This window comes from Meriones unguiculatus, chromosome 12 (assembly GCF_030254825.1).
Source record: "Meriones unguiculatus strain TT.TT164.6M chromosome 12, Bangor_MerUng_6.1, whole genome shotgun sequence".
Lineage (NCBI taxonomy): Eukaryota > Metazoa > Chordata > Mammalia > Rodentia > Muridae > Meriones > Meriones unguiculatus.
The window spans coordinates 26,223,986-26,248,802 of record NC_083360.1 but is presented as its reverse complement, the minus strand read 5'-3'; the positions used below and the strand labels follow the sequence as shown (position 1 = coordinate 26,248,802).

At 46.0% G+C, this 24,817-nt stretch overlaps 1 protein-coding gene across 7 annotated transcripts in view; it reads right to left on the bottom strand.

Moving 5' to 3' along the window:
* The window catches only part of Slc2a9 (solute carrier family 2 member 9), a 147,248-nt gene that overhangs the window by 21,484 nt on the left and 100,947 nt on the right, over positions 1-24,817 (bottom strand). For all 7 annotated transcript variants that reach the window (XM_060365398.1, XM_060365395.1, XM_060365400.1 and 4 more), the window contains 2 exons: positions 16,356-16,457; positions 14,295-14,370 (listed from right to left, as the gene is read on the bottom strand). In XM_060365398.1, coding sequence (XP_060221381.1) covers positions 14,295-14,370; positions 16,356-16,457 — 178 coding nt within the window. The remainder of the gene's footprint in view (positions 1-14,294; positions 14,371-16,355; positions 16,458-24,817) is intronic.

The following is a 24,817-nucleotide window of genomic DNA, read 5'->3' as shown; positions in this document are numbered from 1 at the left end:
CTCCAAAGCCCCGGAAGGGGCGGTAGATAAGACACGGAATGGGCTTCCTGAGCTGGGCTATGACACACATGCCCTTGCATCCCGTGTCTTTCTCACTTACTCCTCACAGCTCCTACGACCCATTTCACCTGTGGGTAAACTGACAAAAGGAGTACACACACACACACACACACACACACACATACGTGTGTGTGTTTCTATAATAAAGGAAGTGAACACGATCTCCTCATTCTGGCCACTTTGCCCCCAGTGTGGTGATGATAATGGCTCTGTTAGTTTTGAGTGCCTGCGCCTAGCCTTGCCTTCCCTCAGAGAAACAGGAAAACAATGGTCAGAATATGAGTGCAGTGGGTTGTTTTTACCCTTTTTAGCAGCTGATTTTTGACACATTAGAGAAATGAATCATTATCATGTAATTGCTTCTCATTTGGAAAGGTGCAAATTAAAACAAGGCCAATGTTGATGCCTCGGGCCTACAAGAGTCTAGCTCATTAGAGCTGTGAAAGAAGCTGTGGGGCGGAGGGGAGGCTTCCTCATAACCTCTTTCTGCCACCAACTCAGCTTGTGGGGTTCTAACAGAAGCTGAGGCAGACCAAGGGCAATCAATGCCTCACTTCCTGTCTCAACTAACTCTTGAGTTTCTTGTGAAAGGAGATAGCACAGGTAAAGAAGGCAATACCATACCAGAATGTAAGGACCTCTCAATCAACGTGCTGATGATGATAAGGGTGAGAGTGCTGATGGGAACTGTGGTTTCAATAGTAAAAATGATAATGGTGGTAGTGGTGATGTTAGGGACTGGGTTATTATCATTTTCCCCGTTTGCACATGGAAAATCTAACGCTATGAATGCAATGGCCATAAGAGGTGAGAATCTGAGAGGTGCTTACACCATAAAGGCAAATCTCTCATGAATAAGATTAATAGGCTTAAAACGGAGACTCCAGAGGCAGCACCTTCTTCTGCCACATGATTATAGAGGGAAAAGATGCTATCTATGGGCATGTAGCTGATCTTCACCAAACACTGAGTCTTCCTGTACCTTGATGTTGAGTTTCCAGCCTCTCTAAACTGTGAGGTGTTTGCTTGCTGTTTAAGTTGCCCTATGCACGGTGTTTTATTAAAGATGCCAAAGCAGAAGACTAGAGGCAGTGATGCTGTTGCTGCTGATCATGGAGATGAGGATAGTAGTGATGGTGGTGGTGGCAATGATGGCAGTAGCCATAGTGATGGCGGTGATGATGGCAATGACGATGGTGGCCACAGTGATGGTAGTGTTGGTGTTCATAGTGATAGTGTTAATGATCATTTCTACCATTATGACACTGCAGAACTGTTATGTTGAAGATGATGATCATGGTGACCATGCTGGTGATGATTATGGTGATGGTAGTGATCATGGCAATAACTGTCTTCCTTCAGTGCCTTTCTAAGAAGTTAATTTTCCCAGTGAGTCCTGAGAATAGTGTTTTGCAGCCACCTCAGAAGGAGAGGTTGATACACACAGCACCAAATGATTCAGGATTTCCTTGGCTATTTAATAGCTATTGTGCTTCCACATGAATTGTTGGGTTGTTTCGTATTTATATGAAGAATTCCAGTATAATTTTGATGAGGACTGCACTGAGCCTTCAAGAAGACTGACCTTCATGAAGTGACTTTTCAAGCAATGTTAATTCAGCTGATATGCAAGCATGAGAGGTCTTTCCATCTTCTAGTGCCTCCCTCAGTTTCTCACAGCACAGCCTACAGTTTTCACTGTAGAGTTCTTTCTGCTCTTTAGCGAGGGTTACTTCTAGAGTTTTTGAGGTCATTGCTAATAAGGTTGTGTTCCTGATTCCTTTCACTGCATGATCATAAAACTGATATATAGAAAAGCCACTGATTTTTGTGTCAGCTTTATCTTCTATTCCTTTTTGAAAATGTGTTCTTCAGAACCAAGAGTGTTCTAGTAATCTTTTACTCAAAATATCATTTTTTCCATCCTTTCACTTTCTATCTCTCTGTGTCCTTCCCAATGAGGATTCTTAGAGATAGAAATTAGTTGAAATTGGCTTTTTAATCCATCCATTCACTCTATGCCTTTTAACTGGGGACTTACACCATTTACATTCAGAGTTATTATTGAAAACACATGTTACTTTCTCCCCTATTCATTTTAGAAATGTTCTGGTTTACTGACTTAATAACCTTTGGGTATTTTTTTTTATTTCTTATTTGTTTATTTGTTCTTTCAGTTTAATTTGTTTTTTTCCCAAGCCCTTATGATTGTGTAAAACATTCTTCCTCTTCTGTGTGTAGTATGGTTTTGAGTGCTGGAGTGCTGGCTTGGTGAACATGAATTGCTTAAGTTCATTCATGCCAAGGAAGGTCTTTATTTGTCCCTTGAACTTAAGGTTACTTTTTCTAGGTATAATAATCTTGATTGGTAACATACTTTTCAGAACTTGAAACATATCAGTCTGTATTCTCCTAGTCAATGGGGTCTGTGTTCAGGAATCTGTTGTCATCCTGCAAGTCTGTCTTTATAAGTAACTCACTACTTTCTCTCTTGTAGTTCGCTATATTCTATCTTTGTTCTGTACTTTTGGATTTTAACTTTCATGTGACAAAGAAAGGTTCTTTTTGGGTGATGTCTGTTCGGGGTTCTAAATGCCTCCTGTACCTGTATATTAAATTTTTTCCTTTAGTTTGGGAAATGTCCTGCTATAAAGTCTTTGAGTTCACTATACCTTTCATCTATAGTTTGGTTCCTTCTTCTACATGGAAGATTCATAGGTTTTGTGTTTAATTGGGCCTTACAGTTCCTTAATGTCATGATTATTATCTCTATTGAATCCTAGTGTAACAGTTCCTCACCTTTTCTTCAGTCCCTCAAACTTCCCCTCTGCCTTGTCTAATCTCCTGGGGATGTTTTCCGTAGTCTCTGTGATTTACAAGATTTCTTCTCTGTTGTTAGAAAAGGCCAATGGTCTTTATGCAAGGAACACATTATTTGTTATTAGCCTAAATCCTAAATGCTATCTTTTTATAGGCAGAAGGATATTTGGTGCACAGAGAAGAGCACCATGAGAGGACAGAAGCAGAGATCACAGGGATGGAAGATATACACAGGAAGAATGAAGAGAATGGAGAGGAAGAAGAAGGGAAGGGGTAGGTAGAGAGGGAAGAGAGAAGGGGAAAGGAGAAAGAGAAGAAGGGAAAGGAAAGATAGAAAAGAGGAGAGAAAATAGGGAAAATAGAGAGGGGAGAGGGAAGAGGAAGAAAGAGGGAAGCAGAGGGAAGGAGAGGAGAGGGGAGGGGAGAGAGGATGGAGAGGGCGTGGATAGAGAAGCTGGGGGGGGGGGAGAAAGAGAACTCTCCTAGAGCCTCTAGAGGAGCATAGCCCTGCTCAATCCTGATCTTGGACCTTTGGCTTCCAAAACTGTGTGAATACATTTCTGTTATTTGACTCCACCAATCTGTAGTAGCTTGTTACAGCAGCCACAGCAAATGGATGCATTCTGACAATGTTAATGTAGGTAGGAAAAGCAGAAAAAATTCCTCTGCTAGGATTTTCAGGAGTAGCCCAGATCACAGTTAAGAGGAAGGCAGCTGAGGTGGGAAGTCTGGAAGCTCACAGTTGTCATTATCTCTGAGGAGTAAGAACAAGTTCTGGAAACTTTCTAAGTGTCTATTAAGCCTCTATGCTTGCACAGCCTGGATACGAAGTTAATAAATTGTAATAAATAATAAATTAAAATTAAAAAACCAAACAAACCTCTAGGCTTGGCAGACCTGGTGGTACACTCCTGAGATCCCAGCACTAGGGAGTTAGAGGCAAGAGGTTCATGAGTTTGAGGCCAGCAAGGCCAAGTTCTGTATTAGTCAGGGTTCTCAGAACTTACAGAATGGATTCTATCTATCTATCTATCTATCTATCTATCTATCTATCTATCTATCTATCATCTGTCTATCTCTGTCTGTAAAGGGGTTTTATTAGAATGGCTTACAGGTGGTTCAGCTAGTCTAACCAGTGTCTGTCTACCAATGAAATCTCCAAGAATCGGCAGGTGTTCAGTCCGCAAGGCTGGACATCGCAAGTTGTTTTCAGTATATGCCAGAGTCTGAAAGAAGTAGACTCTAAACTTAGACTTGCCAGCAAAAGCAAGAGCAAGCAGGAAAAGAAAACAAGCTTTCTTCTTCCATGTCCTTTATACAGGCTGCCCGCAGAAGGTGTCACCTGGATTAAAGGTGGGTATTTCCACCTCAAAAGATTTTAATTAGAAGTGAGTCTTTTCACTTCAAATGATTTACTTAAGAAAAAAAAAATTATTAGAGGTGTATCCAGCCACTTTGGGTTTAGTTAATTCCATATGTAGTCGAGTTGACAACCAACAGTGTCTCAAAAAAAAAAAAAAAAAGAAAGAAAGAAATCAAAGCAAAACAATAACACACACACACATACAAAAAAAAAAAAACAAAAAAAAAACAAAAAAAAAAAACAGAAAACCAATCCAATCAATCAATCAATCAATCACCCAGCCTTAGCCACTGGAAGTTAGAACTATTTTAAAGAGTAACTGCTTGTGATTTTTTTTCTGAAGGCAAACCTTTTTGAAGAAAGCTTGGCAGAAAGTCACAAAGCACACAGCCATGTGTTCCTACTCAAGTTGCAGGCAGCAAGCTCACTAATTAACTCCACCTAAGGCTGTGAGGAAAGATAAGGAGGAAAACCGAGTAGTGAGAGACTCAAGGGAGGCTGTGGTGGGCTGGGAAGTGGGAGGGGAAGATCAGGCTCAGAGTCAGGCAAATTCGGGTTGTGCCTCATCTATGCTGCCTGTGTGCAGATGAAGCTAGGGATGGAACCTGGTGGGGGGGATGAGAAAAACAAACAAAACAACAACAACCACAAAATGGCAAATAACCAGGCAATGGTGGCTCAGACCGTTAACCCCAGCACTCAGAAGGCAGAAGCAGGCCACCAAGGCCAGCCTGATCTACAGAGTAGATCCGGGACAGCTAGGGTTAGGCAGAGAAACCCTGTCTCAAACAAACAAACAAAAAATTTAAAAAAGTCCTTTGCAGAGATTCTGTGGGCCTCAGGATGTACATAGCAATGCTCCAGACAAGTGGATCGCGCCCTGTGCCCTCACTGAGCAGCTTCTCCACCTGCTTCTGTCACACTGGGTGGTGTAGGTCTCTCATTTCCAAGGCCCACCTGCCCTGTGCCTACAGCTGCCTGGGGTGACAAAGCGCTCTCCTTTCACCACAGTGGCCAGATTATTTTCCTGGGGCTGCTGTAACAAATGAAGACAGTGGTGGCCACTCAAAACAGGAAGTTGTCATCCCAGAGGTGGATGCTGGAAGCGTGGGATTGGGAAGTGCTCTGTTCCCGCCAGATTCTCTGGAGGGAATCTGCTCTGTGCTTTTTTGGAGCACTCCTTCCTGGTGACTCCTGGCCCTTCTTTGTACCACAGGCTTATGGCATCCCACGAACCCTAACTAACTGTTTGCAAAGGTTTCATTTCCAGGAAAGGTTGCATTCCAAGGTTCCAAGCAGACATGAATCTTGGTGAATGCCATTCAATCCACCATGAGAGAGGACCAGGTTACCATTTAAATATGAAACGTCTCCTACGGAATTCATGTGTTGAATATTTGTTCCCCAAACTGTAGTTTGCCCTCTCTCTCTCTGTATTTATATGTGTGTGTATGTGTGTGTAATATTTTTTTAGGAGTTAGGGCCTTACTGGAGGATGTAGGTCCCTGTGAGTTTGCCTTAAAGGTTATATATCTAGTTTCAGCCTGCCCTGCTGCTCTTCCCATTTGCCCTGAGGTGAACAGCCTCTTTCTGCTTAGTCCCACTACTGTGACCTCTCACCCATAGTGTGCCTGGCATCCACAGAGCTCAGGACTGTGACTGGAAACCCCGAGCCAAACTAAATCTTTCCTCTTCAATGTTGTTCATGTTAAATATTTGGTCAGAGCAACTTAACAGCCGATTAAATAGAGCATGAAGCTGGCACTGTACTTACTGACTTGAGGAGTAAGCTTTGGGCAGCATCTGTGGGGGATAAACAGTGCCCAAGGGCTCCAGACTAACAGAGAGCATGAAGCCAAGCCTCTAGATTGTCTGAGATGATGGAAGGAGGCAGTTTTAATGGCATGGCTGGAGCTGGCAGATCTGGTGGCACTGTCTGCAGGCTTCCAGATTCAGTGAAGCGGCTTTCGCTGGCTGGTTGCTTAGCGACTTCTAGAAGTGTGGAGGTGCCATTCTCAGGCCACTGGGCCTGAGGGTGGTGGTGGGGTTCAGCGCTAAAGGGACACTTCAGGGGTGATTATTTAGCTAGAGAACACTTTATCTAGCCAGACTCCTTCTCCTCAGGGAGAGGGGAACCGAGATCCAGAGGGAGCCAAGGCAAGCCCCTGTGGAATTTGGCCCAGTTGCAGCAAACTTGTAAGAGTGCAGAAACCATTGCTTCTGAGCCCACAGCCATGGGCCGATAGGGCTGGCGTCTCTTTGCCTTGGCTAGGAATTAGGGCTCAGGAGTAATCAATGAGAGTGGAAGAGTCAGGTCAAGATCAATTCACCCAAAGCCAACAAAATACATTTGGAAGGAAATGCATTAGTGAAAGAAAGCAGGTGTAGCATGTAGGTGTCTCTTGGGATTGGAACCTCTGAGGGCCAATCTCCTGTTTTCCAAACTGAAGAATCAAATACACTAAAAGTGTGGACATACCCCTCTCTAGCAAATCATATTTCCTGTTACATGCATATCTCTGAAAAACAAGAGTGTTGCAGGGAAAGGACACGTGAGTTCTTATTATATAGGAACTATATCCCCTCATCCATGTCTTCTCTTTGGTAACCTTTGACTACAGCAATGAAATGAAGCAGAAGGGGGTGGGAAATGCAAACTCTTCAGACAAAATGAAGAACTGCACAACGATGTATAAAATCCCTGAAACTGGTCTTATGCACAGTTCTGAATCCTCACAAGAAACACCGAAAGCAATATGCTTTCTGGGAGGTGTTCATCTCTACCGCCTGCCTTTTACTAGCTTGACCTTGAATTTAAATGAACTTTATTGTCAGTGCAATGCTTTGCTTCACTCACCGCTAACAGATAGAGGGTATCATCCCAGGAAACATATCATGTGCCAATGGCCAAGACATTTATGGCTATGGCCTTGCCCTGTGTTCTCCCCACAGTTTTCTGCATACCAAATATTCATCAAGTTACCTTTTTGAAAGGAGATTACCTAAACAAATATCCACTAACACATCAGCTGGAGCCATCACAGATAAGTCCTATGACCTTCAGCTCTGGGCAGGAAGAGTAGGATCTCACATCATGTCACAAGGCTGGCTGAAGGTGAAGCATAGTTACTACCTGAAGGGTTTGCTGACTTTTAGCTCTTACATTGATGCGTTCATTACGGCCATAGCTAGCCACTGAATTGGAATATATTTTTCTCTTATAGAATGGCCGTGTTTTGAAGTCTTCTACAACGTGCATGGGCTAAATCATGTCCTCAGAAGCTGTGTTGATGTCTACCTCTGCTACCTGTGACAGTAGCCCTGTCTGGAAGAAGGGCCTGTGAAGAAATGGTCAGGTTAGGTTGGGGCTGTGATGAAGTCATGGGTAGCTGGCACCTGCTGGCTGGCACCCTTATGAGGATATAGGATTGGGAAACACCATGGAAACATGTCACAGCCAGGGAGCACTGCTGGAGCCACTGTAGATGGTGGCTACCAGCAGAGGCACGGCAGGCCTGTGGAGGCTTCTTTTCTGCAGCCTGGTGCAGAGTGTGGCCCTTGGCTACACTTCTACATTTAAGTCTAGGACTTCTGTTCCAGCTGCCTGTTGTGTGTGAAATTATTCTGGCAGTCATGGAAGTGTGTACAATTATTTTAGAGCAGGGAGACAAGAGTTGTGAGCAGAAATAACCAAGAGGGTCATGGTGATACTTTAAAATTAAGAAGCATGAGTGGGTGTTGAAGTAGTGTGCTGTGGTTTGCATCTTGAGTTATTTTTTTTTTAAGTCCTAAAGTCTTCATTCTTAACAGCTCACAGAAAATGGTGGAAGCTTCAAGGTGGTACTGTGAGGGAGGTTCTCTGGCCATGGGGGAGGGTGCCCTTAGCTGGGGATATGATCAGCTTTGTTCTGTCAGATGCTCTCTCTGTGACATGCTGCCTCATTCCAGGTCCAATGCATCCAGCCTGTCAAGGAGCTGTGGTGGTTTGAATAAAAATGGTACCTATAGACTCATGGGGAGTGGCATTATTGGAGGTGTGGCCTTGTTGGAGGATGTGTGTCACTGGGAGTGGGCTTTGAGGCTTCAGAAGCTCAGGCCAGTCCCAGTGGCTCTTTCTCTTTCCCTGCTGTCTGTCAGTACAGATGTAGAACTCTCAGCTACCTCCCCAGCACCACGTCTTCCTGTGCTGCTGTGCTTCCTGCCATGACGATAGTGGACTAAGCCTTTGAACTATAAGCCAGCCCCAATTAAATGTTTTTTTCTATAAGAGTTGCCTTGGTCATGGTGTCTTGTCTCCTCACAGCAACAAAACCCTGACTAAGAAAGAACAGAGCCTCCCAAATTATGAGCCAAAATAACCCCTCTCTGTTTCTAAGTTGGTGGTCTAATTTTTGAATAATGGGAAGGTGACTAACACGGATGGTAAATTACTGTGATGGACAGTTTAATTGTCAACTTGACCAACCTTGAAGCATCTAGGAAAAGAGACTCAGCTAGGGATTGTCTAGACCATGTTCACTGTGGACTGGCTGTGGGGGATTCTCTTAAGTACATTGTGGGGCAGTGCCACCTCCTAGGCAGGAGACTGCATCCCGCCTGTGCAGAGAGGGGCTGAGCACTAAGAAGCATGGAAGCATTCATTTCCCTCTTCTCTTGACTGTAGATGTGATTACCTGCTTCAAGCTCCTTCCTAAACGTCCCTGCCGTGATAGACTTTAAAAGCTGGAACTATAAGCTAAATAAACCTTTCTCATTCAAAGTCACTATTGCAGGGGTATTTCGGAAACAAGACTAGAGCAATGGCTTCACCTTGGGCTACTTTCCTTTTCTCATCCACCTGCCCCCAGTCCCTCTGCTATCACCTCTGTTTCTGGTCAGGGTTCTTATGCTATGAGGGTATGGCTACTGTCTTCCAGTTGGTCACTGGCGGCTCTTATGAGAAGCTCAGTGACAGGCCTCTGACTTCAGGGAGAGCATCCCTGGGCTTGAAGGCTGCATGGCAGCCACTCTGCATCATTAGAGCCTCCTTCTGGGCTACAACAGAAGTGTGTGTTTTCCCACACATCTGGATGGCCTTGGGGATGGGGCTGCTTTCCACTGTGGTTGGTCCTGAGGCCTCTGTCTCTTGCTGAGTCTTCTAGCCGTAACTTCAGATCAGGGAGGAAATCACTCACAAAACATTTTTTTTAATCCATCTGACTGCTCTGCCTGGGGTGCGGGGGCATCTCCTATCAGCTACAACTTTGTGTCATAGTGTTCACAAGCAGGACTCAGAAGGTTCATGTCACAGGGATTTTTCTACAAGCCCCTGTGTGGTTGTGAACACAGAGGGCATGAGGCTGGATTTCTACTTCTAGAAGGGGGCTACTATTAATAACACATGCTAATGACTTGAGAAGAAAGCCTAACCTTCATGTAAATTCATTGATATGCCCTTGGCAATGATAGCTGATTTTGTATTATGTGGGTTTCTCTTTCAAGAATCATGACCACAAACTGGTTTGGTGTCAGGATGTGTCTCGGTTAATGGCTCTGGTTGTATAAACGTACTTGTACCTCCTTTTCTACCCAATAATTTCTGCTTAGTCATGAACACTAGAAATTAATTTTCCCATCACTATGGCTTTGGACATAATTTTCTAACTCCTCAGGGAACAGAGTCACCTGACTTGAATCCCATCTAAGCCGATTAGTTCAGCTGTGAGAAGGCCAAAGCCATGCATGAAAGTCAATCTGTCCGTCTGTCTTTCAGTCAGTCTGATTCTCTCTCTCTCTCTCTTTCTCTCCCTCTCTCATCCTCTCTGCCCTGGCATATTCTCTTTTTCTCTCTCTCCCTCTTCTCTCTTTCTATTTCTCTCTCTCTCTTTCTCTCTCCCTCTCTCTCATTTTTTCTTACACCTGTTGATTTTCGAACAAGTAGGAATATCTGGGGTTGTGTGCATACCAGCCATTGTGCAAAGAGACTCATACCTGCTGGCTCATGACCTACTGGCAGTAGGATTTACTAGCAGGGCCAGGGCTCTTGTTCCGTTCCTTAACCACAAATGAGGTTATTGAGGCCTTGTAGCTGCTGCTTGAATTTGATTCCATGGTGGTTCAAGTCATAAACATAGCCTCCCGTCCACCTTTGTTTATTACCTGTGTCATGGCCAGGGGTCAGAGCCTAGGCCTGACCAACTGTGAGATCCTGGAGTTAACCTCACAGACACACAGGAAGGGATAATGTATAACAATGTTCAGATGTGTCTAGAATACTAGTCATGAAGCATCCATTAGTCCTTTTCCCTCCCTCTCCTGGAAACGCCTTTAAAAATAGTTACTTCCAGGTCTGATTTCCTGAGGTCTTCACCAGGTCAAGAATAGAACCTTTCTACTTCCTTTTCTGTAGATATGGCAGGGGCACAGCTGGTACTCTGCTTTACCTGTTTCACTTGCCTCTGTTCCCATCTCCTTACTTAGGTTCTCCTCTGGGGTCTGCAAGAGCTTGCCTGGGATGCTAGCCTCTCTGTAGAACTCTGGTCTGCATAGCTGGAGGACTCCTGTAGGTCCTTCATGCAGCCCTCAGATAACTTCTACCTGCAGGAAAGGCTCCACAGGGCTAGGGCACTATGACAAGTAGAGGGGACCCCTTTTCACACCAGACTTGGGCTAAGTAGGCACTTGGTATATCCTACTGGGCCACCTCTAACCTAATTCCCACCTCCAAAAACCTCCATCTGGGTACTTCTGTCCTCTCCATAAGGCCTCTCTCTTTCTGGGTGTCAGGCCCTCATGACAACCCTCAGACTGGAAAAGAGATATAGAGATCTACTGTCCTTCAAAGTAAGACCTTCAACTGCTTTGTTTATGAGATTCTCTGAGCCACCTTGAGACTGTGCACACACATAAAATATGTAGTGGGAAATTGCTGCCTTTGTTTTCTTTCTTTCCCTCTGTCTTAATTTCAATTGCCTGTCAGGTCTCCTTAAATTGATTGCCCAAGAAAGCAGTCTGAGCCAAACTACTGTATTCTCTCCTGGGAGGATTATTTCAGAGGGTCCCTGGGTTCTTGGCATTTCCTTATGGGGAAGCCATATGGAGTGTCTCAGCCAGTTATCTCTCAGCACCCTCATCCCTTACTTTTCCAGAGAGTTTCTCCTGGGATTGGATCTGCCCCCAATCACTTAGGTAGCTGGTAAAGCTCTCACAGTCTGGATTTTCCTTAGGTAATATCCCTAGGGCCTTGGGCTGGGCACTGTCAATGTGAATTTATTTGATGTCCTAGACCCCAGCCCACCTGTGGCTGAGATCATTGCATGCTGGCGGGGGGTGGGGTGGTGCTGGGATATGACTGCTGAGCGAACACCAGAGATTTGGGGATGAAGTGTCAGGACTGAAAGCTAATCTGTGTTCACAGGGTGCAGGTGACTTCCCTGGAGAGAGCCCCCTAGACACCAGTGTAGAGCTCAGCATGCCACACCCCGAGACATGAAAGCTTTCCCATCAACACCAAGTGCTAAGATTTAAGAGTCTAAATTTAAGAGCTAAAGCACAAGACCAGTTTCTGACTTCTGGGTGAGGAGGAGGCCTGAAAAAGGAACCAAAGGAAGCAATGAAGATAAGCACAGTTCAGAGCCACCTTCAGCTGAGATCTATTGGAGAGAGAGAGAAAAGTGGCGATACTGTGTCTTATGTGGATGCATGCAGGGTAGGTTTGTGAAGATGGAGGTTAATCTCATCCTGAGAAGAAACACTTGGAAGCACCCTCCTCATATCTAGAAATCTTGGTGTAGGCCCTTCTCCCACGGAGTAATTAAAAAAAATTACACCTGTTTATGTATGTGTGGGTACATTTGTGGAGGTCAGAGGACAACTTGTGTGTGGTTGGTTCTCTGTATGTACCACGTATGTCCTGGGATTCAACTCGTATCCTTAGGCTTGGTGACAAGTGCCTTTAGCTATCGAGTAACCTTGTAGTTCAGTCTCAAAATGTATCTAATTTGACTCAAGTTTTAGCAAACAGCTATTGTGCACCAGCCAGATATGTATGGAAGTTTTAAGATGACGGGTCTTAGGACAAGATAGTGAAGGTCCAAACCCATCATTTCTCAGTTCTGTGACACAAGAGATTAATAAGCCTGAACTGTTTTTCTTTTAGTCTATAAATTGAGAATAAGGTTAATTTGGAAAGAAAGAATTTGGCAGCTTGCCTTTAATCCTCTTTCTATTCCTGGGATAGAAAGAGTAAGATATCAAAGAGAGAAATATGGCCTGGCTATTTCTCTACTCAACATGCCAATCCCATCTCAGGATTGTCCTGATGAGCAGGAAGGTAAGAGAGCAGTTTACATGTTTAAAGCTGCTAGTGGGAGGTACCTGGTCTAATATCAGTGAATATCTGGAGAGAGACCACTGGAGAGGGGGGGCAGCTTTTGGCCATCAGTTTTAGGAAACATGGAGATTCCCAAATCTGTAGGTGGCTGCAGCATGCACTAGTTCGTTCACCTCTTAATTTACTGCCTTACCTCATAGGTACCTGTCTTTGCTAGGGTTTCTACTACCTCAATAAAACACCATGACCAAAAACAAATGGGAAGCAAAGCATTTCTTTCAGCTTACAGCTCTATCACTCAGAGAAGTCATGGCAGGAACCTGGAGGCAGGAACTGATTGAGAGGCCATGGAGGGGTACAGTTTGTAGGCTTGCTCCTCATGGCTTGCTCAGCCTGCTTTCTTACAGCACCCAGGATCAGCAGCCCAGGAGAGGCAATGCCCATAGTAAGTTGGACTCTTCCACCTCTATCACCAAGCAAGAGAATACAGCACAGACTTGTCCACAAGTGAGTGCAGTAAGGCATTTTCTCAACTGAGATTCCCTCTTCCAAAATGAGTCTAGCTTGTGTCAAGCTGACATGAATCTAGCCAACACCGGGCTTCCTTTGTCCCCCAGGTGTTCTGATTTCCCAGATGTGTGTGTATGTACTGAGGTGCCTGGTGCTTCCTTGATCATGACAAAGTCTCCTCTGCCATTTTATCTTAGTTCCCCAATACTTGGGTTGGGACAAGTGCTTTCCACTCACCAACCACAAATGAGAACCAACAATGTGACAGCTCTTGAAAGTTAGCAACAGCAAATAAAAGAGAGGTTTAATACCATTTGTTATGCAAATAAGCAAATGTCATCATGACAGACTTATGGAATGCTGGGGTCATCTTGCACACCAGGCAATACATGACCGACTGAGCCTCAACCCCACAATTCTTTTCACCAACACACAGAAGAGTAAAGAAAGGCTCTGGTGGCCTTGTTAGAGAGAGTGTGCAGCCCTATTGGATGCTACCCTAAACCTACCTCTCAGAACCAGTCTTATGGAGGATTTAGCTTGACATAGACATGAGGCCAGGGAAATGGCAAGACCCTGAAGAAAACTCCATCCTGCAGACAGGGGAACTGAAGCACAGAATAACAGGCTTTTCCAGTCGGTGCAGGACTGAGAAGCGGTGGAACTGAATTAATTGAGGTTCTCTCCAACCCTGGCTCCAAAGCCAGCAGGCACTATGCAAGGTGGTGGCTAGGGTCCAGGTCTGAAGCCAGGAATCTCCTTGGCTACTGAGTGACAGTGACCCTCTCTGGAGTGTCTAGGATCCCTGAGAGAGTTTTCATTCTCAGGTTCACGAAGTGCTTCCCACCAGCAGTGACTCATGCAACCCACCACTACCATCATCCAACACCTTCCAACGTCACCTGTGCCTTCTCCGAGGCTCAGAGGTCGCTTGGTTATCTTAGATTCCTACTGACAAGTCAGTCTGAAGCCTGGCACATAGAACCCCAGGTTCATCATTATCAGGCTTACAGACATTACCATTGGCGGGTTAGCATGCATCTACCTTCTGTGAACAGAATGAAGACAGCCTCCTGCACTTCAGGAAGGCCTAAGGGCAAGAAGGGGCACACCCTTTGCCCCATTAGGTTTTGCTTCTTTCTAGGTCATAAGTTTCCCACTGGTCAAGGAGATATTCCCCACCACAACCCCAAGTCCCCAGGCCAGGCACAATGCAGGAGGATGTCATACCTGGGCCGCTGCAGAATGATGCAATGATGGCCAAAATGCACACAATGCTTAGGTAAGGGATCCAGGGAGCTTGGTCCTGCCGGAGAAGGACAATATGAACAGGTGAGGAGCAGTGGAATGTCCAGGGAACATTTTTTTATTGCATTTTTCATGACTCCTGTATGACAGGATATTTCATAATCCCTGAGCCAAAGCTGCTACAAATGGCAACCACTTAGTCATTTTGTTCTCTGATTTCCAAGATATGGGTTGCACGATGATGCTAGAAGAATTCCTCAGACCCCAGTAAGCAGGAAGTGGAAAATAAGTGCACAATTCACAGCAAACTGAATGCTCTAAAGCAGTGGTTCTAAACCTTCCTAATGCTGCAACACTTTAAGACAGTTCCTCATGTTGTGTTGATTCCCAACATAACATTATTTCATTGCGACTTCATAACTATAATTTTGTCACTGTTGTGAATCATAATGTAAATATCTGTGTTTTCCCGATGGTCTCAGGCAATCCCTGTGAAAAGATAACTCAACCTCCAAAGGGATCATGACCCGCAGGTTCAGAACCACTGCTCTAGAGCAAGACATAGGAGAAAATGTTCAGGTAGTGTCACGCTTGAAATTTCTCTCTCACTCTTACTATATAAAGCGCCATGCTTATGCTCTTGCCATCCCATGAGTGTGGGCAGCTAACTCACTCATGGACCTGTTACTCATCTATAGGCAGGTGTTGAGGGAGTTCTGAGGCCTTGTTGCATGGGACTTAGGGTGGGAGAAGGCTTGATGCAGAAGAAAGACAGACTCGTGAGCAGCTTCCACTTTTTTTCTCAGAACCTCAGAGGTTCAAGGATACTTCAAAGCTATGCAGATCGGTACAACTGTATGTCTGGATATGGGGAAATTCCAGATCAGGTTCCATACTGTCCCCCAAGAAGGAGCCAGTTCAGCACTGCCTCTGAAGGACCAGCTTCTGACATCACCGCACCACCCTTGCCTCTTTGAAGAACTGTTTGGAATGTTAGGATAGCTGGCCAATGACCTAGATGCCTAACTTTCAATGTCAAGATTTATTGCTGAAAAAAAAATAGCAAGATTTATCAGCACCCTTGGCTTGAGCTCAATGAATGGAGGTTGCTCTGAGCAGGGAGAAAAGCTGTGGGCCTGGAATAAAGACTCTGTGATCCAGTCTACTGCCATCATCCAGCTGTGAAGCCTTGATCACATGTATTTATGATCTGGACTTTCCCTCCATAAAAGGTGGTAACCTGGGGCTAGAGAGAAGGCTCAGTGGTTAGGAGCACTTGCTGCTCTCGCAGAAGACCCAGGCTCAGTTCCCAGCATACACGTGGTGGCTCACAACCATCTGTAACCCCAGTTCTAGAGGATCCAGCCTACATGGGCACCAGTCACACAAGTGGTCTGCAGACATTCATGCAGGAAAAACATCCATCTGCGTAAAATGAAATGTTAAGGTTTTAAAAGGAGGCGATCTGAGTTTTACATGGATAGGGGCCATAGTTGTTCCTCCATGTAAACTCATGCACACCCCTGCATCACTCACTCACCGCGCTGACAGCTATTCCTCACAGCAGCCTAGGCTCTAGGGGTGCTTTCCTTAGGGCCCAAGAGGAACCAGAACAGTGGCAAGTGGAAAAGCCGGAATCCAGCACAAGGAATCCAGGTGACAGAGTGGTTATTGCGAGGTCATATGGCTGGGAGTGCCCAGCTCCCCTTGTAAGGAGGTGATAACTGAGGGGCACCTTAGAGGCATCTCACATGATTCCCCCCACACACACATACTCCAAAGATAGGTAAATTGAGGCTCTGGTGAGGGAGGTGTCCTGCTAACCACAACACAGCTCATCTGTGGCAGTGGCAAAGCCACAAGTCAGGTCCTTTCTTGTCCCCAAGTTCCAGGACCCATCACCAATGCCCCCCCCCCAGATCCCTGGAGGTGAAACTCCATGGGAGAGATACCTCATAAGAGATGTTGGGAGGATGAACCCACGAGGCTTCAAAGTGACAAAGCCAGTGCCAGTTTCCTGCTGATCCCCTCAAAATGTCTCACCTGCAGGGTCAGTGTCACGGTGAGGGTCCCAAAGAAGAGGGCCATTAGCCCGAAGCCACCAATGAGGAGAGGTCTCCGTCCTAGGCGCTCAATGACCAGGCCCTAATCAGAGTAAGAAAGAGGGAATGTAGAATTATTTCTCTTTGAGGCCAATAAAAAGGGAGATGGTGGAAGGCCGTGGAGGGCTGATTTTACACAGGGGTATGATCCAGGAAAGCCACCTTATACAGCCCCAGCAGCTCTGTCCTCCCACCCAGCTCTCCCATACTGCAGCTTATGGAACTGTCCATGGTCTCCTCCTACTGGCTCTTCCGTCTGCCACTGAGGTGGGTAAAAGGCAATGCCCCTAAAAGACAATGATAATGTTGATAGGCAAGTGCTGGGGTCTGGCAGGCCTGGACTGATATCCTGGCTCAAGACCACTTTGCAGCTGTCTTGACTACAGCTTATGACTTCAGGTCCCAAAGCCTCTATGGCAGGATGGGGGACACCATCACCTCACCCCGCCGCCTCACCCCCAAAGCATCTAAGAGGGTTGAATGGGTTAAATAAGGGATTGCCTGCTGTTTCTATCAGGTGTCTTCCTCTCCCCACCCCGACTGTTTCACAAAGAATGAACCTAAAGGATCCGAGAGGTGACGTCACCTAGAAGGGGTTGTACAGCAGAAAGTGAGAAGGGCAGCAATTGAACCCAAGGTGTTGTCAAGACTCGTGATTGATCTCAACTGAGCAGTTAGGAAGGGCTTGTCAGGGAGAGGGTCAGCTGGGGCAAAGTCGTGGGAGTCAGGAAGGGGGCACACTCGATAGGGGACACTCCTATTGAGTGTGTTACCTCCTTTCCCCTCTCACGGTCTTTCCAATATCACCCTCTCCCCAACACACATGATCTTCAGGTGAGAAAAACCTGTAGTATTTGTTTTCTGAATCTGGCCTATTTTGTTTAACATGAATATCTATAGTTATATCCATCTTCCTGCAAATGTCGTGACTTCAGTTTTCTTTAGGGCTGAACAGTAGTCCATTGTGTATATGCGCCACATTATCCTTATCTATTCATCTGCTGGAAATGTTCCATTTCCTGGCTACTGTGGATAGGGCAATGATGAACACAGATGAGCAGGTGAACCCTCTATGGTAGGCTGATTTATAGCCCTTTGAGGGGAGTAGATCTTAAGTTGGGGGGAAGGAGAAAAGGGAATAACAGAGTTCTTGTGACAGGGAAGAAAAAGGGGTCTGTTATGAGAAGGAGGGGGGAAGATCAACAAGAATGAATGATGTGTGAAAATACTGGAATAAAACACTAAAACTTCAATCAACCAATCAAAACTATCTGCTTTGGCTGAGCAGAAGCAGTGACATTGCTGAGGGCGTGAAGTCGGAGCATACGACCTCTTGCCTAGCAGCTTCAGGTGATAAGAAAAAGAACAAGGGCCACAAGAGTTGGGGTCTCGGTCTTGGAGTTTCACTGCAGGGAGTTAGTGCCCTCATCCCCAGAATCCAGGTGACTGGAAGCTGCCTGGGAGGAGGGCCTTCTCAGCTGAATGGGGGCTGCAATTTAGGCATCTGACATTTGGAGAACACAGCCCTAAGGCCAGCTATGGGGAGAAACCTGGTCACCCAGGCATGTCATTGCTGGGTCAGGAGGGACCTTTAGTGTATAGTCAGCTACTGGAAGCAGGTGGGGATAACTGCCTTTCTTTTTTTTTTCTGCAGACCCAGGCCTTCTAAATATTGCCTCCTAGAGGTAACTGCCCCAAGAGAATAGATCAAAGACATCCAGAGGCATGTGCACCCAAAGACAGGCTGACCTGTCTCAAGTTCTGGCTCTACCTCTGTCTCCCTTGCACGAAGGACAGATGGCTGAGTGACTGAACTTCTCTGAGCCTGAATTTCCCCACCTGGAAAGTATAGATGGCAGTATCCTGGCAGGATAAGAGGAAAGGCATGCTGGGCCTAAACACAACTCAGGGGCACCAGGGCCTACCCGTCAAAGCAGAAACTGCAGCATGACTGACTGTTGGTCAAATGCACTGCTGCTCTCACTCCTGCCTTTAATTGGCCCCATGGCCTTAAACATGAGGGTCAGCTCTTTCGTGAAGCAGAAATGCCTACAGAATCTTTTCTGGTTCTGAAGATATGAAGTTTCCCAAAGTAGAGACAGGGAAAGCCCTGGTTTGTAGCAGCCCATTTTCATGTCAAATCATTGAACACGTAGAGCACTGAGCAATAGCTGACCCTCTTGTCTCCCTCCCCTTCCCAGAAGCCCCACACTGTTTCTGTTTCCCTGGAATCTGGACACACCCCTGGCTGCCATGGAGCCCTTGTTTGCTGGTGGAGTGTGCAAAGCAGAGATGCGGTGTGCATGGGAGGGCAGTGAAGACAGAGGGGAGAGGGTGGAGAGGAGCAATAAGAAAAGAAGGAGAGGGAGAGGCAGGGGGAGTGAGACAAAGAGAGGGAGGAAAGGAGGAAGAGAGGAAGGAGAGAAGGGGAAGCACAATTGTGGGCTTGCCTGTTGCAATCAGAAAACCACCCCTGGGTCATTCCTCAGCTTTGTCCACCATTTTAAATTATTAGTATTATTTAAAATGTGAGACAGACCCTGTTTTTCTGGGGCTCACTGGTTATTTTAGGCTGGCTAGCCCGGAACCCCCAGAGATCTATGCCCCAGCCTTCCAGCACTGAGATTCTAAGCTTGAACCCAGCTTCTTTTTATCTGGCTTCTGAGGACTGGTCCTCAGGCTTACACAGCAAGCTCTTTACCAAGTTGAATTATTTCTTGCTGTTCCCTGTGCCTTAATCACGAGCCATTTCCAACACCCAGCCTAGCACATTTCTATAGCCATCTGGAATGTACTGTCACTAAGCTCTAATGTGTGGAAGCCACTCTGTGACTAACGATGAGAGATTCAAGGCTAGCAGAAGCTAAAGTGGAAAGTTGGAGGATGGGGCACGTTGACTTCCCAGTATCTCAGAGAAGCTGAGCTAGAGTCCCCAGAGGCACGTTGCTGAAATCAGCAGTCTGCCAGGGACAGCTTCTGGATAGCATAGGGGACCAGGTCACGGTGATCAGCATGTTACATTGCTATACTGATTCTGACACATGTAACAGCTGTGCCTAGGGTAGCAGGTCACAGTTAGCAATTAATGTGTCACATTGTTACAGAAGGAGTCTCTGTGGTTACAGCGAGCTGAACCCGCCTGGTGCTGTGAATCCAAGATTAAGATGTGACAATTAAGATTCAGATGTGACAATATGTTACATTCTACACACAGGCGGACATGCCCTGTTGATTGATATTCATGTTTTCAAACATTACACAAGGCTTCCTTAGCCTGGGGTGCAGGACCCTGGGCTGGAATGTGAGAGAAGCTTCTTCAAGTGAGTCAACCACAGTGTCAGCATTCAAAAGTGTGCCCCCCTCCCCCAAATACAAGCCAGTTGAGAACTGATATTTTACACTATCACATCGATATTCAGGGGCTTTGTTGGGGGAAGTCACTTCCCCCAGGTCACTGAGGAAGCAGGAAGCCAAGCCAGCCTGAAGCTGGCACATTCTTCTTGCATGGGAAGTGACAGCACCCAAAAGTCCTAGTCCTGTGAGGGTTGTGACCCCCACGGGGGTCATATGTCAGATATCCTGCATATCAGATATTTACATTGTGATTAATAACAGTAGCAAGATTGCAGTTATGGAGTAGCAATGACATAATTTGCGGGTGAGGGTCACCCCAACAGGAGGACCTGTATTAACGGATCTCTGAAAGGTTGGTCTAGGAAGCCCCTGAGGACACAGCTTTCGGAGAGACGGGAGTGAGGAAACAGTCCTCCCGGTACTGCTGGTTCAGGGCATCAGCATGCTCTCTCCTCCGAGCCTTACTGAAGCATAGCCTGTCCAAAGGGATTACAGTGACTGGATATTCCTACTCTGAACTAAAGTCGTCCGGGAAGATACTAACTTAAGATGAACAGCTGCTCTTGAAGGTTACCGATGTCAGCTAGGAACCAACGTCAGGCTTCTGGTGCTTTAGGAAGCCCCTCTGGGGACTCTGTACTGCAAGGTCCCTTCTGCAGCCACCGTCTCTCCCTACAATGTGCTGGGACCTTTGGACAGATAGCAAGAGCAACGTGTTTCTGGTTAGCTGATTTAAAAAAATCAGCTTAATTGAGTTACAATTTTGTTCCCTAAATCTACAACTGCAAGTGAGATATAAAAAAATGCCCACCACCACCCAAAGACTCCCTATGTTCCTTCCCTCAGCGGGCAGCCATTTTCTAGCACGGGGTTGATAGTCAAAAGTTTTGAGACCTATCTTGTTTATGATACACATGAATAGTTCTTTTTCATGGTTAAGCAATATTCCACTGAGTGGATATAGCACAACTGGTTTCTCCATACACCTGTTGATAGACGCTGGGTTGCTTCCAGACCACAATGCTTGTTATGAACACCGACATATGGATCTCTTTGTAGACAGGGTTTTGTTTCTCTGGGGTAGCTATTTGTGAGTGTTATTCTGAGTTTACCGGGTAACTGTCAAAAATGTTCTCTAAAGGGATAATACTACTTTAAATTCCTACCAGCAGCCTGAGAGTTCCTGATGCTCCATTTCCTTGGCAACACTTGGAATGATCAGGATTTATTTATACGTTGTCTCTCCTTATGGAGAATGACAGGATCTCATTTTGCATTTTAACTGCCCTGATGGTTAATGGTACTGATAAATTTTTCCTGTGCTTGAGCTTTGAGAATCTTCTTTGGTAAGGATCTGTTCAAGTACTTTCGGAGTACAGTTGGTCTTCTTGAGTTCTCAGGGATCGTTACATATGGAGGACCCGAGCTCCTGGTCAGATGTTTGCACAGTCTCCTAGCCTGTGGTTCACCTTTTCATTTTCTTCACAATGGCTTTTAAACAGTCATTATTTTAATTCTGATAAAATCCAACTTATTCATTAAAATATGGTTCATGATTGTACATCTAATCCAATAAAAAAAAAACATCTCTGCCTATCCCAATTTTGTAAAACTTTCTCCTAACATCTTGCTGACATTTTCAATTGTTTTTCTTTAGTTTTTAGATACACACATTGCACATTTCAAGGTGATTTTTTTTTGCACATATTGTGATAAGAATTCCTGGTGGATGCTAGCCCCAGTGAGGTCCATCACCTCCTATTGTACAATGTAGTCCTCCAAGCGAAATAGCCACCATCTTCACCATGTCAGATGTGCCTACTCGAAAGAGTTTATCAGAATTGGCCTGTGGACTGATGAGTTTCCCTCAGAGTAGAAAGGGGAGGGAAGAGCATTAACCTCTTCCAAACATTTTTTTGCAGTGTACAGTTAACTGTACACTGCCTGGGGTCTTGGGATTCTAGAATGCTTAGACTGGAGACTCTGTCTATGTAGCTATGGATAGCTGTCATCCACACTGGATAAAAACTTTTAATTCAGCCTCTCTGTCCCCTGACCCCTGCCAGTACCTGATCTATAAGCGAACTCCCAAACTCATTGGTTCCCCAGGGTGATTTTTGATGTTGTGGTTTGTTGTTGGGGCCTTATAAGGATGAAGCAGATATTGGTAATGTCTCCCCAGGGACTCTTTGTACATCTCTTTCCCACCCAGCCACGCCTGACCCTCTGGATAGCCAAAGCCTTGGCTCCAGAAGGATGAGAGCAGGGACTAGGACAGCATGGGCTCAGCTTCTTGCAGAGAAGTCCGGGCAGATGGAAGTTTGCTTGGAAATTTCTGTTTAAATGACAAATGTCTATGACAGGCCCATTTATGTGTCTATAGCAAAAGTGTGAGCAACAGGGACTGCCTCTTCACTGTCACTCCTGAGAGCCTGAGGTCTCTAGGAGTAATTAACTAAAGCAGGCTTGAGATATTTCAACCAAAAGCAGACACAGGAGGGCTCAAATGGGATATTATCCCATGGTACTTTTCTGAGGCTTTTGGGGGCATTGGGGCCAACCTTGCTCAAGCATCCATAAGCCAGGCAACAGTCAGAAAACTGGGAATCAGAACTGGGAGAGACTCAGCCTGGGATGGGCAGAGAGCAGAGTAGCTTCTAAGACCAAAATCTTGCTATTGTGCAGAAACTGTCATAGGGCACGGTAGTCATTGAACCAATCAGTTCTGAGCACCGTGTAAAGTTCTTGCACAGGTTCTAATTGTCAGAACTGTCCAGCTCAGGGGAGGCTGCCAGCACTGCTAACACCTGCAGAGGCAGGAGGTAAAGCAGATGGCCGGCTCTGTTTCCGCTGGGGTGTCCCCACTGCTGAGTTCCCTTAGGCTCTGTTCTGTGAACTAGGACTCAGTCTCAAATAACCAACAGGGATAGCAGTAATACTGTGCTACAGACATCAGGATTCAGACTTCAGGGATGCTCCTCACCTTTCTCAAGCTGCAACTCCAAGATCAAGGCACTGGGAGAGCCTGGCTCCCTGTAAGGATGCAGGGGCGGGTCTGCCTCAGCCCCACCCCAGCCTTCTGAGAGCTGCCCTGATCTCCCACATTTAGCAGCAAGTCTCCAGTATTCATGGGGTGCTCTATTTGTATTTGTGTCCAAATTTTCTCTTCTTGCAAAGACACAATGAATTTGGGGGCTCAGCCCATTCCAGTGTAAGCCAAGCCTAGCTTAACTAACAACAACTGCAATAACCTGTTTCTAAGTGACGTCACATTGGGAGGGACTTGGGGGCTTCAGGATGTGAGTTTTAGGGAGTCACACCGAAAAAGTGACATGTACTGGGCCCCCATTGAGCTTAGTGAGGTCCTCAGCAATTCTTGCTGGGATGACCTCTTACTACCACCAGTCCCTGAGAAGAAAGTTGGGGGGGGTGTCCACAACCTAGGCATCTGACCCCAAAGCTACCCAGGTAATGCCCAGCAACAGGACCAGGAGACCACTAAACCCAGATATACCCTAGTTGTTCTCTGTCACCCACAACCTTATACTCTACATACATTAGCTCCACTATCTCACACCATGGGCACAGAGAACACAGACCGTGACACTGAAATCTCGGGACTCCTGGGAAGTTTGGAAACCCTTAAAGATTTGTATTTAGTTCAACATAGCATGATCCCAAGCTGTGCTGCCATGAACAAGACCCCATTGCTCTGGATTCTGCCTCTGGCTTGTGAAAACAAAGTCTGTGTTTCTTACCAGAGGCAGAACTGGCTTCCCATGATCCTGGCACCACACAGCCCTGGCTCCTTATGGCTTACCCCACCGTGGACACTCATCCTCATGGGAGAAAAACACTCCCTGGGAAGTTCACTCATCTGAACAGCACAGTTGAAGCCCAAAAAACAGTCTGGAAAGCCAGCTGTTTTGCAAGATGGCAATTATTTACAGCCAGCAAGCTGCTGAGCGATGGCTGCTGCCCAAATTAACTGCAGATCAAAAGGAGGAGAGTGTCTTCCCATCTCCAGTTTTATTAGGCCTCAGAGCCATTTTAATAGACCGTCAAAAATCTCAGTAAAAAGAGTGGAAAAAAAATCAGGGCATCCTTTTATTGATAGGCAATTACCCCGAAGGATTGGATGAAGTTGTCTGTGTAGCCTTGAAAAGCAGGTCACACAAACTTTGGAATGAGCAGAGGACTTGCTGAATGTTGAGCTTTGGGAGGAGGGGCACCCGCCATAGGCTTTGATTTTTGTTTCCATGACTACTCTTTCTTGCAGAGTTAAAGTATCTTGTTGTTACCCTAACAAGCAGCTTAAACCAACTCAAAGGTAGCCGTTTATGGTTTGGGCAGCCAGAGGCATACAATGGGTCTTGCAGGAAAACACACACACACACACACACACACACACACACACACACATACACACACAGTTTTTTCTGTGGAGACCCTGCGGAGGAAAAGACCAGTTTGCCCATTCCCCAGAGGACTCACACATTCTACATCCCCAGTCTTTCCTCATCTTCCAGGTCAGGCAGCAATGGTGCCCCTCCTACCTCACATCCTGACCTCCCCTGCTGTTCACTAACCGTTAGTCCCAATTCCTTCTATAATTTCAAAGGTTCATTGTCTGCCCAGGCAATCCAAGGTAACCTCCACATCTCAAAATTCTCACTCCCACCTGTGAAGTTCCCTCTGACATAATCTCGTGGCCTGTATGACCTCAGACCTGGGGGTCTTTGGGATCCATTAATTTTGTCTGCCACAGACGGCAAGGCTTAAAAGCTAATTTTATAAATGTGCAAATCTATTCAGAGATTGTGTGGGAATTGCTCTAAGCCCACCCCACTGGTAAGTGCATGTTGGGGATGGGATTGTAGGGGTATGAAGCTCACACACACACACACACACACACAGCCAGTGTCCCTGTGAGGTCCTTCTCTGCAAGGACACAAAGACCTGTCCCATAGCCTCACCTCGGGCAATAGGGTGTGACTCATCTGGCCACACAGAACAGCGGGCACCCACTGAGCATGCACCGTTCTCCAG